Below are 13106 nucleotides of genomic sequence, written 5' to 3'. Positions count from 1 at the left end.
TTTGAGGTTATTACTGAGTTTCTCACTTTGCAGTGTATTTCTAGGACAAGCAGATCTGACTAACGTGCAGAAGCTCATATTTTAAAAGCAAATAAATAGCCATCACTTGCAAGTCCCACTGAGCTGAGCTGGCATGATGTTGTGGAATATTCATGAACATTCTATCCTTAAGATGTCAAGCAATACAGTGTTGACTAAAAGTACCACATCTGTGCAGGGCATGAAAATCTAGTTTGGCTGCACTTGAAATGGAGCTAGAAATCAGAGCAAGTTGCATGCCTGAAGTGGGCAGAGGGGCAAGGAGCACTTCAGATATTGGAGGTAATGAGGCTGGTGGGTAGGGTGCTGATTGGGCAAAAGGGAAAAAACACAGAGGCTGGAGGAAGAATGGCAGAGGAGCAAGGCTTGTGGGAAGGATGGAGGCAGGAAGGACCAAGGAATACATCACCCAGCTCCTACAGATAAGAGAGCTGTGTGTTCCTGATAGCAAGAGGGGGGAATAATAAGACAACTGAGGAAGCTTTGGGAGCTGGAGGCAGTGTGAAATCCAACATATTAAACTCTTCTAGCCAGCCAAACCTTTGGTTCTATATGTGCATTTTCCTAGTGAGAGAATCTACAAATTTTGTTGCTGCTTGAAAGCTGAGAGGTCTTGACTGCCTTCATTTGCATGCTGAGACCCTGCAGGTGCGGATCTGAGAGACGATCAGGGAGAGCTGAATAACAGAAGGGAAAGACTCACAGCTTGTAGCGTGTTCCTTGCCAGGGTGAGTTTCTCTTCGCAGCTGAGAGTCCCATTCTGGATTTTGTTTGCAATCTGCAGCAGCAGCTCCAACCTGAAGGAACAGTGTCATTCACCAGAATTAAAACAGAAAGCCAGAAAAAATACTTTTAAAAGTGGAATATTTATTCATTAGAATTTATGTTTTATATGCCATTGATTATGACATCCGTTTAATTGTTTTTAATGCTACTACATCACAAAGGACGTAGTTGTCCTTGCCTGCTGGCAGGGAAAGGGGGTTCTTAGTCATCCTGTTCAACAGTTCACCACCTACCTTTCCACGGCTGGCCGCAGCAACTTCTCACGTTCCAGCATTTCTATGATGAGCTTGCCCCATTCTTCCTCCACGTCATTGGGATGATAACCCTGTGGCAGCTTAAGGCGCCCAAATTCAATCCAGGTCTGGAAAGCACAAATGAAGAGGAACTGTTTCTTCAGGCCCATAGACTGGCCTTTGTTGACTCACTTTACCCATGCCCAGGCACAAGCCAAGATGACAGCCAACGTGGTACAGTGTAGTGGTTAGAGTGCTGGACTATGACCAGGGAGGCTCAGTCACAAAGCTCACACTGGATGAGCTTGGGCAAGTCTATGCCTCTTGTTTTAATCTACCACAGTTGTGAGGATAAAAGGTGGAGTGGGGAGGGGAGAACCATATATGCCACCCTGAGCCCCTTGGAGGAAAAGGAGGGATCTTAATGTAATCTATATATAAGAAAATGTAAAAATCATGGAAGTGCGGGCTCCACTTTTCTCCGTATCCGCTTGACCGATCGTCCTGAAATTTTGACACAACGATCCAGGTCACTCTCCAAGTGTTGTTAGAGGGGGGAAACCCACACATCTCACACCTCCGCAGGTAAAAACCTGTTTTTCAACAAAGTAAAACAGCACCCTCAAGTGGATTTCCTCCCACAGTACACCCTCTCCCTTCCTGTGAAATCTACACCATACCCACAAACCCCGCCTCCACCATGAGATCCACCACTCACATGTATCCATCCGGCAGAGGTGTCAAAGACCTCAGCAGAGAAACACGACATCAACGTCTTGACCTCCTACAAGCTTCCTAAAATCTTCTCACACTCCCTCAATCATCCTCTCACACTCCCTCAATCATCCTAATACGTCTTTAAATTCTCTCACCGTCGTCCGCTCCTTACCCTCTCACAATCATAACCCCCCCACAGGCCCTCAAATACCCATTCTACCATTTTGATACCCTTCTAACCAACGTCCTCAGATCCTCTACAGGGGCACGCACCCTCCAATCCGTTCACTGCCACCATTCTCCAAAACCTTCCCTCTCAACCCCTCCCCACAGCACCACATAGACGCTTTCCCGACATCTTAAACCACTCAAAAATAACGTCCTCAAAACCTCTACAGCAACGTCCTCCGATCCTTTCCCTCTACAATACTACAACTTCTACAATCAAAAAAAGGAAATTAAAGGTAAGCAGCAACAAGGCCAAACCAACTGAAAACAGGCCTTTTGCAGCAACAAGGCCCAACATTGCCAAGTGGAGGTCGGGGCGTGCCTGGGGGGGATGGGGGGCCGAATAGGGGGCAGGGATAGGTAATGGGTCAGAACAGGTTGGGGGGAGACACAGGGATGAAACCTGCCTTCTCCACAGTATCTTGCCTCGACTTTGCAGACTAGGCTGAGTGGATTTAGGGGCCTCACTGGAGGTTGGATGGGGGGGCCAAATAGGCCACAGCATAGAATCAACTGAATATGGGCCTTTTACAGGGTCGTGCCTTTGGGTAGAATAAATGTTATTTCACATAAAACACATGGGTAGGGGAGTCAGGGTTGGGACAGGGCAAATTTTTACAGAACACACACATTGGGGGAATGATTGTGTGCAAAATGAACGGGTCACAGGGATAACCCGGGGAGGGGGGGTTGGACGGAGGAGAGGAGGGAAATCACAGGGCTAAGTGGGGGGGTTAGGGGGAGGAGAGGGGGAAATCACAGGGATAAACTGGGGGTGGGGGGAAGAGGGGGCATAATAGGTCATGGATCAGGACAGAGTTGGGATAAGCCGGGGGGTGAGGGGAGGAGTGGGGGAATCACAGGGATACGTCATGGATTGGCACAGGGTAGGGGAAATCACACAAATAACCGACAGCAACGCGTGGCAGGGCCAGCTAGTAAAGAAAATAAGTTAAAGCCTTGGGGATGCTAAGAGCCTAGGTAATTTCCTACTGTGATAGTCTTCCCCTGACTCTAGCAAATAAGGGAGATGCGACAATGGCTAAGAAACTACAGTGGTACCTCTACTTACGAATAACTCTACTTACGAATGGAGCTCCGTCCGCCATCTTGGATGCAGTTTAGATAGGATTTTTTCTACTTATGAATTTTTAGATAGGGTTGCTTCGACTTACAAATTTTGTCTCCCAATGCATTCCTATGGGATTCGACTTACAATTTTTTTCGACTTACGGATGTGCGTTCGGAATGCATTAAATGTGTAAGTAGAGTTACCACTGTATAATAAGACCAAGGAACAACAAACTTTTTTTTAAGAATAAGGTTGGGACTAGAAAGGACAAAAACCAAAGAGATATATGAAGAAGGCTGGGCAGGCTGCTGAAGGACAAACGCAAGCTGAACAAATGTGACTAAAGTCCACCAAACTCTTTCTAATGTTTAAAAGAACTGCCTATTCATCCAAGAACCTGTCTCACCTCCAGTAGTTTATACAGATCCTCAATGCTTCGCTTTTCTTGCTGTTTTGCTGGGATCTCTGTTTCTTTGAAGTGTATGTACTGGTTATAAAGTGCCTGCAAGAATAAAGAGCAAAGGAGTCACCATGCAGCAAATCACTTTACTCATGGAAGTGGGGGAAATACGCAGCTGCTACTAGCCCTCACAGTGTAGGGGAAAAGGTGTCCCATCCTCACCCACAGAGTATCCCTGAAAAGTGAACAGACAGAAGGCAGAAAGAAATGGCAGGAAACTGGGAGAGATGCTCAGTGCTGCCTGGGTCTTTGTCATTAGTCTCAACAGAGATGCAAGGTGGACCCCAATCCCTGCTTAAATTTCATTTCATTTGGGGAGCTTTAGTGGACCTTGCCAACATCTGGGTTCCAAAGTGATCAACATTATCTGTCTCCTCAACAGACTGGTTAACTGTTTTGCCCTGACTTGGCTCACTCACTTGAGTCATCTGCAGCTAGAAACTTCCTTACAGACTATCAGTTCATCTAGTTCAGAAATCTCTATGCTGACTGGCAGTGACTCTCCAGGGTCACGAACAGGCAGTCTTTCCCAGCCCTACCTGGAGATACTGCTGGGGATTGAACCTGAGACCTTCTGCATACAAAGCAGATGTTCTAATTCATGAGCTATGCCCCCTTCTTTCCAGCCATCTGATCCACAAACACCTAGCATGCTCCTAGTATTTGCTTTCAGATCACTGTAGTCTGCGCTATGTGGACAGGGAGCCTTTTTCAGCCCAAGGGTCGCTTTATAAGATAACCTTATAGTGGACACATGCCACTAGGGGGTTGGTCTAGAAGCAAAAACAGGTGGAGCAACAGGTATAACCTTAACCCTTTGCACAGCAGGCTGGATTCCAGCCATGCAAAAGCCAGGCACACAAACACTCCTCTGTTCTCCACCCAGACAAGGAAGAGGCATTATCATAATCCAAGGGCACATTCCAACCAGGCAGTTGAGGAAGACACACAGATGGCACATGGAAAGTCCCAAGGGCACCTGTCCTACACTAGTAAACACTGTCTACATGAGCAAGAGATTCGCAATGTCAGTTCTGGATCATTCACCAGTGAGAACTTCTCTCCCCAACTGTGACCTCCACACACAATAGAAATTATAAGATTGCTACGGATGACACAGGCTGAGAGGAAGAGAGAATCTCTCTGATCTTTTGGGGCAAAATAAAAAAATTCCTTCAATAGCACCTTAAAGACCAACTAAGTTTTTATTTTGGTATGAGCTTTCGTGTGCATGCACACTTCGTCAGATACACTTGAAACAGAAGCAACCAGACCCTTATATATATGATCTTTGGGGGATTAGTGGTTCTTTGTACCTCAGTCACTAAGCTTATCATTGGAAGTCAGTTCAGGGATTGTATGAACCAAACCTGAGCTATGATTTGTCCCATGTACATACCAATAAATATTCTGATTTAGATTTTGAGGAGAGGGAACAATCATTCAGTGGAGAGCAGAGCGGGGGGCTCACATAAGGAAGCATACAAGACATGGCTAGAGAAAATGGATCTGAAGTTTACCTTGAGCTCTACAGGGTTCTGGGGAAAAGATTTGTCAGACATCATTATCGTGTGCTGCTTGATCCAGGAGATGAGAGAATCTATATGGTTCTGGTATTCTAACCACCTTGTGTCCACTTCCTACAGAAAGAGAGGGAAAGAACAGCCTTTTATGTGGGATAAATGATTATGAAGCAACTGCTCTAAATGAACAGTAGGCAAAATATTACGCCAAATAGGAGAAAGGAAGAGTCATGCAGATGCATGCTTTCCACTGAGTGTCTCAGAATACTGTATCAGTGTAACAGCCAGCTTGCTGCCAGAAATGGTCTCCATCCAATTTGGTATGAGTCAAGGTCTCAGAGCCTGTCTACATATACAGCAGGAACGAGGTTGGAGAATGGCCCACAGCCTTAAAAAGCAGGGTTTATGCAAAGGTCAAGAAGGAATGGGGTTGCCTAGAGATGCCTCAGTGCCAGAGCCACAGAGCCAGAAATCACCCAGCAACAGGGACATCAAGTCCCAGGTCTCTAGGAACAGCCACTCCTGTAGTTTAAAGCTTTGCAAGTCTTTGTCCAGCCTTTTGCAGTAAAAGGACAACCAGCTCCCCTTTTTGTGATGGTTTTTCAGAGGATCCTGATATGAAGGGACAGGATTTTATGCCACCTTCTCAGGGGGAACATCCTCTCCATCTGCTAGGTGTGGCTACCTGATTGGGTTTCTACTGACTTTTTTTTTTAATGGAGCACACTACCAACCTCAACTTTTGTTAATACAAGCCCACCTAGCTTCTGTGTTGTCTGCCTCTGAAGGAACCTGTATGTTTCCCATAAGGATAAAGGACAGACCCAGGTAACAGTGTTTCAACTTACATATGTAGCAGAACAGCCACAGTCAATCTTTTTTTGCTACACAAGGGCCCTCAGTACCTGACACCTAAACAGCAGGTACAGCTTCAGCTGGCGGTCTGCTACTTCACCCCTCACTCCAATTTAACTCTTACAAGATGCAGACTGAGAGGGCTTCACCACCAAATATATGCATTTTTCTCCACCTCTTTCCTTCTTTGTTTACCATCAAGCATGATAAATAGTTCTGGAGAAACTTTTCAAAAGCTTGCACTCAACTTTGTGACATTTTGGTTGGACATATGGTATGGATTTCAGAAGCATTCCTCCCAATACTGTAGAAGCACATTGTCCAAATTTTGATTAGTCAAGGTTCCTGTCCCCCCCCCCCTCCTAGCTAATTGCCCACCGGCTCATTCAAGTCAACATATGCACATTGTCCATTTCCTGAGAGCAATTTCCAAAACATTTTGGAGTGGCCCAGTCCAAAAGCCATTCATGTGCCAGGATGGTCCCATCAGAATGAAGAAGAAAAAAAGCAGCAGCAAAGCTTACGGTGGCACTGATGCCTTCTCCTCCCTCTGGGACTTTGGGAAAGGCATCATAAATTGAAGACACATAAGTTATCACAGACTTTTCATCTGGTGAGGGAACATCCACATCTAGAAAAAAGGGGAAAGAATGAAGCAGTCAAATGGGTGAACTGAAAAGAACTGAAGCATAAAAGGTAGCTTTGTATTCCTATTCATAAAAATACATCCCAAGAGCTGAAGTCCAGATTTTCCTGGACTGTACCACTTCAATATTCACATATGTGTATGATTAAAGGTCTCAAAGCTCTACTGTGGAGGAGAGAATACTCCTTCCACAAAGAAAACAAGCTAACCTAGAATAATTCTTCCCTGGCACTGTGATTTTCTGAATGAAGGGAGCCTAATTTAAATTTATTTATTTATAGTTTTAGCTCTGTGCTTTTCCTCTTTGATGCTGCCTTTAGACTGCTAATTGTGCTTTAATCATTTCTATGCTTGTTTTCATATTCTGTAAGCCACTTTGAGCAGCCCTTTTTGAGGCAAAAAGGAGTGTATACATTTTTGCATAAACCACACACACACACACACATCCTGCATGTACACAGAGCAGAGCAGCTAAACACGCAACCCAAGGAAAGCAGCAGCATGCAATTCTGCTGAATGTTTAAATCAACTCCAAGAGAGAGCTTCAGATCTGACATGAATCTTAAGCAGAAGCCTTACTTGATTAATCAGTGCAAATCTATTTATTTATTCAGATCAGTAAAATAAATAGATGCCTAACAGTGTTTCTAGAGGTCCTACATAATTCAATCCTCTCTGCAAGACTTGCATTCATACTTTGTCCTCTTTGCTGTTCCTGAGCCTCCTCTTCCCTCCATTTCTTACCTTCACTCCACTGTAAAAAAATTAGGCTGTGAGCTCCTCTACAGGCAGCTACCTGTACTTTTACTTATGCAACTCCTTAAAAGCACAACATACACAAAACAGTGCTAAACAACAACAATTGTGCCCTATCCTAATCAAGTTTCAACCATTCTGCTTGCCATGGCAAGGGTAACTGTCAAGCATGGCTCACTGTCAAGCATGATCAGCAACAGGTGTTACACCTGACAGAGGTGAGTGAGGATCACCTGGTGGGTGTGCAGCATTCCTTGCCACCTCCCTGGCTCAAATCTGGGAGGAGAGCTGGGGGTTGTTTGGCCGCTGTGCAACCAAGGCGAAACCAATCTAGTAACCCCACACCTGCCCACCAACATGTCATGCTCCAGAGTGGGAAAATACTCTCTTTCCTGTCAACCCTTCCCTCTGATAGGGCATTGTGCTTGTATCTTGAATGCTGTTGGGTGAAAGTACCACAGGCACTTTTGCCTAGCAGCACCCAGTACAGCATACTCCCTTCCCAAGGAAAAGATGGATGGGGGCTTGGAAGGAGATGGACAGGAGGCTGCCGACTACAAGACTGACCAGCAAAAAATGGTAGATTTCCCAGCACCAGCACCCCAAACATTATATTTATTCGTTCAGAAAAGTATCAGAATCAACTGAGTAAACATTAGGCTGGCCATGAAACCATAAGAAGCAGGTCAACATGTGGAGTTTACTCAGAGGCAGCCAGGTTGTATCTGCATTCCATAGTAAAGCATCAACAGAATGCCATTTCTACTGCTCAAAAGTCACTGCATTTGCCCAGCTGACTTGCCCCATCATCACCTTCTGCATCCAGCAACCTGGTGACCCCAAGCCGCTCTGCAATCTCGAAGGCCTGTTCCAGATTATCTCGGCTGCTCTGAATCTGAACTCTTTCCATATCCACTAAATCTGGCCTGCAGGAGACAGGAAAAAAATGTGATTCCACATTTGCAGACTGCTGTCGTCAGAAACTTCTGCTACAGATAACACATTTTAAGTGTATTCAAAATCAGATTTCAGAATTTAAAGTAAGAAATCTCAGTATTTGGGACTCAAACTGCAGAATATGAGCATTTAGCATCTGCACGTGATTTCATTTTAGCTTTAGAAGTTTTACCATTTTTCCAGGTTGCCCTCCTAGATGGGCGGGGAAAATAGACACATACCTGTATCTGTGAATAATAGCATTGAACATCTTTCCATCACTCCAGCAGGATGAGAAGTTGGTGCACTTCACTCCCACATAGCCCGCTGTCACCTTCTGCGTCCATAGAAGGAGCTTTTCTTTGGCGGACATGTCTCCTGACTCGCCACTGATGTAGATGTCAGAGATCTGGAAGAGAAGACCACAGCCTTGAAGCAGTCGCTTCATTTGGCAGAACACCATGTCAGATGCAATGAAACTACTGGGGGGAAAGGGCTGTAGCACAGTGGTAGAGCAACTGCCTTGCCCGCAGAAGGTCCCAGGTTCAATGGCCCATGGCATTTCCAGGTAGAACTAGGAAATGTCCCCAGTCTGAAACCCTGCGGAGCAGCTGACGGTCATTGTAGACCATACTGAGCTAGGTGGACCAAGGGTCTGATGTGATGTAAGGCAGCTTCCATGGCAAGGAAGCACTTTGGAGTGAGAGTGCATGGTCAAGGCAGGATGGCCCTGCTGCATGTCGAGGTAAGCCAGTGGGCTCAGGCAGCCAGATAACCAGCTCACCTTAGGTGCTGAGGAAGGGGCACAAGGGAGAGAGCTGAGCTTTCTGGCTGGTTTAATTCCAGCTCATTGGTTGATCTTATCTTTGTTTTAACTGGTATAAAAGCTTTACATTTCATCTGTCTGTTAATGGATATTATTTTGTCTCGTGAGCTGGCTTGTGGTTCTGGCACAGGCAGAAAAGGGAGATATTTGATGAAGCAGTGGAGGCTAGTGCTTTAGGGTGAATGATGCGCTGGCTCAATAGTCTCAATCTGTCTTTGTCCAGCCCCCACCTGCCAGTCAGTTTCTTCCTCATGGGTCTCAGGGTCACCCCTTGAATAACAACAGGGAGGAAGATGGGGACAAAACTGGAATTCGTTGGCTCTGGCTTCACCTACTATTAACAAATTCAATTAGAGAGTGTAGCAGACAGAAATTTAATCAGAATTGGGAAAAGTTTGGGGATTATTTGAAAAGGCAATGGCCCTCTGTGAAGACTTGGATTTATTTTTAATATCCCGTAGAGATTCAAAAATGGAAAGTGAAGAGAAGTAGTTCGGAAGTACTGTATGAGAGTTTATTAGCCCAGGAGGACGACAAGTGGAAGTCTGTTTAGAGGAGAGTTCTCAAGAAGTTAAAAGAAATTACTTTATTTGATATACTGTATATGATTTATTTTATTTAAGTTATGATTTAGGTATTTATCAGTAAGGCTTTATTATTATTATTGGTATAATTTGTATGTTTTGTTTTGTTTATATTATTTGTATCAATTTTATTTGTATACTTTTAATTTGAATTTCAATAAAGTTTATCCAAAAAAATTTTTTTTTAAGAAGCTTGGCCATAGCTTCACGAGGCTAGCATGTAACACTTGCAGAAACTGAAAGTAGCAGCTATATTATGGCCTAAAAATATTTATTTACCAAAGTATTTTTAAAGCACTTTTCTCCTTGGTTGGTGATGAGGAAGGCCAGCCCTGTGCCAGCCAGCAGTTCAGATAACATCTGTCCACCACTGAGCCACTGCCTGCCAATCAGGGCATTCCCCCTCCTCCATGATGAATGCAGATGGCTTAGCATCCCACCCATCCCCCTTCCAGATTCACAGAAGCAGAAGCAGCCACTGTGCTGTGCATTTCTGTGCAATCAGACAGATTAGAGAGAGAGAGAGAAATGTGCCATTGTGCAGCTGCTGTGGTGCATATTCTTTATACAAACCAGTGTGGATACAGTGTGGATGGAGGTGCTTTAGATATACTTAGGAAACTAAAAGAAGTGGCTAGATTCACTTAAAAGAACCAATTTTGCTTGATGTTTCCATGGCCCTTGCGGACCCCGTGCTTATTTGTTTATTATTATTTTAAGTTATTTAAGTTATTTATAGAGCCCTCTTTTCAAACTACTGTAGTTTCCAAAGCAATTCACACTAACAAAACTGTAAAACAGAGCACTAGAAATACACAGCACTATTAAAAACCACTAGTATCACTAGAATACAGTAATAAAAACAGCACTCAATAATAAAACACTTTCAAGAATATATTTTTTTTTAAAAAAAATAGCTTGTTTCCCCTTAAAAATGGTTCAGTGTTGCACCTCAATACCTGAGAGAGAGCCAAGAGTTGGTCACAAACCTGGATACAGGCTTCCATAGCCTGAAGTGTGCTTGCAAATGTAAAGGTAAAGGGACACCTGAGCCCCTGACTGACTCTGGGGTTGCTGCGCTCATCTCACATTATTGGCCACGGGAGCCGGCGTACCGCTTCAAGGTCATGTGGCCAGCATGACAGAGCCGCTTCTGGCAAACCAGAGCAGCACACGGAAACACCGTTTACCTTCCCGCAGGAGTGGTACCTATTTATCTACGTGCTTTCGAATTGCTAGGTTGGCAGGAGCTGGGACCAAGCAACGGGAGCTAACCCCGTCGCGGGGATTCGAACCGCCAACCTTCTGATCGGCAAGCCCTAGGCTCTGTGGTTTAACCCACAGCGCCACCCGCGTCCCTTGCAAATTCAATGTATGTTAACTCTGTATAATACCTGAACTGAGCAAATCACAGTCATGGCAGTTCCCTCACCTCTCCAGGTTCTCTAGACTGAAGCTAGTCTTGCTTCTACAGTATTTCACTATATTATTTAGTTAAAATATTTATAAACTACCTTTCATCACAATGATCTCAGTGGGGGGCAGGAACAAAATTCCCTTAAACACACCAAATCTATAGCTCCTGAAAACAATAAATACATCAGCCCTAATTACAGAAATGTCTACTTAATTCCAGGTACAAATCAATGATTTTCAACTTCTAGAGCTGGTTCTAAAACGGGAAAGAGAAGTTGGTCCAGCCATACCTTCGTTTGGAGCTGACAGGAACAACTTTATCCTCAAAATGCTTTGCAAATTTGTCATAGCAAGAGACAGAAGGTCCCATCCCCCTCTTCCTTGGGATAGGATCTTTACATTTAATACAAACTCAAAACAACTCTGCTGGACAGCTCCTTAAAGATGCAAAATGAGGCGGCAAAATAAGATTTTCTTGCTGCCCTCACTACCACATGGAAAGCACAGCCATATCCTGTTCTCATTTATATTTCATCGTTTTTCCTCCATGACTTGCAGAACTTGCACACCAGCCATCGCCCAGCCTGCTGCACTGGCTAATAGTTTCCCAGAAGACCAAAGAGCCTCACAGGCTCTACAGCACTAAGAGCAATCACAAGGATGGCCCTTCCCATCTCATCTTTCCATAGTGGTATCAGGGCCTCAGCAAGACCACCAGCCATGTCCTCCAAAGCATTCAAGAATTCCTCTAATTATCTAATTCTCCAGAAGTGGACCATAATAATGGTCCTGCAGGAAGGATGTGCTGCCACCAAGTCAAGCCAAGCCTCCCCTGCTCTGGCCATGGCAAAAGAATTATTGAACACCCCCTCTTGATAGCAGATCACTCCACACCTGCTCTATAGCGGACCACAGATCAAGCACACACAATACCAAATGCAATAGAGCAGTAATGTATTAAGGCTCACCCATGATGGCCATGAAGCCCTGAACCAAGGTAACCCTTGTGTGAATGTTTAAGTCCCCCAGAAGAATCATCCCTGGTTCTTCAACCCTGAAACTACATCTGCTGGCTCAGATAAAGCTGGATAGATGAGACACCAGCAACACCCACTCTGTCTCTCTGTCCCAATGCCAGGCATAAGCCCTCAAATCCAGGCTCTGGCTGAGCCCCTGGTTTCATGATATGCCTGGTATGTTAACCAGGGTTATGTGTTACCTTTGTACTATGCCTGCACCACATTCATTTAAGAGCAGGGCCTGATATTTTGCTGCCAGTTCCATTGGACGCAGCTAATTCCCCCTTAGAAATTCCTAAGCCAGGGTACCACTAATCCTCAATGCTTCTAACTCTCCTTCAGCAACGAAAGCAGGACTAGGTGGGAAAAGGGATCTGAAGCAAGAAGAGAAGAAGAGTTTGGATTTGATATCCCGCTTTATCACTACCCAAAGGAGTCTCAAAGCGGCAAACATTCTCCTTTCCCTTCCTCCCCCACAACAAACACTCTGTGAGGTAGGTGGGACTGGGAGACTTCAGAGAAGTGTGACTAGCCCAAGGTCACCCAGCAGCTGCATGTGGAGGAGCGGAGACGCGAACCCGGTTCCCTAGATTACGAGTCTACCGCTCTTAACCACTACACCACACTGGCTTTCGCAAGCAGCGAAAAGGCGATTTTCATTTGGTTATCTGCTAGCTAAACCTATGAGGTCTGCTTAAGTCACAACATTTGAGGGCCAAAAGAGGCTTGCTGGCAACACAATGCAGTGGGTGGAAGAGGGAATTGCCTCCAGAGCAGAAAGGGAGCAGTTTAGCAAGAGAGCATGAAATGCTCCCTGGGCCTTTGCCCCATATGCTGCAAGGCTTCCATCAGACCCTACCAATCCCCAGATGCATATTCTTTTTCTGTCTGGGAGCCAAGCCCCATCTTCATCGATGCAGGCGGCTGGAAGAACACTCAGAGGAATGGTGACGGCACAGTGACCCAGTTTCCAATAAAAGGGAGAGAGGGAGAGGGGAGTGGGCTGCCGA

At 45.1% G+C, this 13106-nt stretch overlaps 1 protein-coding gene across 20 annotated transcripts in view; it reads right to left on the bottom strand.

Moving 5' to 3' along the window:
- MACF1 (microtubule actin crosslinking factor 1) overlaps window positions 1–13106 on the bottom strand; it is a 292907-nt gene that overhangs the window by 161352 nt on the left and 118449 nt on the right. For all 20 annotated transcript variants that reach the window (XM_088672217.1, XM_088672219.1, XM_060275855.2 and 17 more), the window contains 7 exons: window positions 8494–8660; window positions 8129–8241; window positions 6438–6544; window positions 5056–5175; window positions 3482–3577; window positions 1059–1186; window positions 743–836 (listed from right to left, as the gene is read on the bottom strand). In XM_088672217.1, the coding sequence (XP_088528343.1) occupies window positions 743–836; window positions 1059–1186; window positions 3482–3577; window positions 5056–5175; window positions 6438–6544; window positions 8129–8241; window positions 8494–8660 (825 nt within the window). The remainder of the gene's footprint in view (window positions 1–742; window positions 837–1058; window positions 1187–3481; window positions 3578–5055; window positions 5176–6437; window positions 6545–8128; window positions 8242–8493; window positions 8661–13106) is intronic.

The sequence above is a fragment of the Zootoca vivipara genome, chromosome 6 (genome assembly GCF_965207765.1).
Source record: "Zootoca vivipara chromosome 6, rZooViv2.hap1.1, whole genome shotgun sequence".
NCBI classification, from domain to species: Eukaryota; Metazoa; Chordata; class Lepidosauria; order Squamata; family Lacertidae; genus Zootoca; species Zootoca vivipara.
The sequence above is the reverse complement of the archived record's forward strand: the minus strand, read 5'-3'. Positions and strand labels throughout refer to the sequence as shown.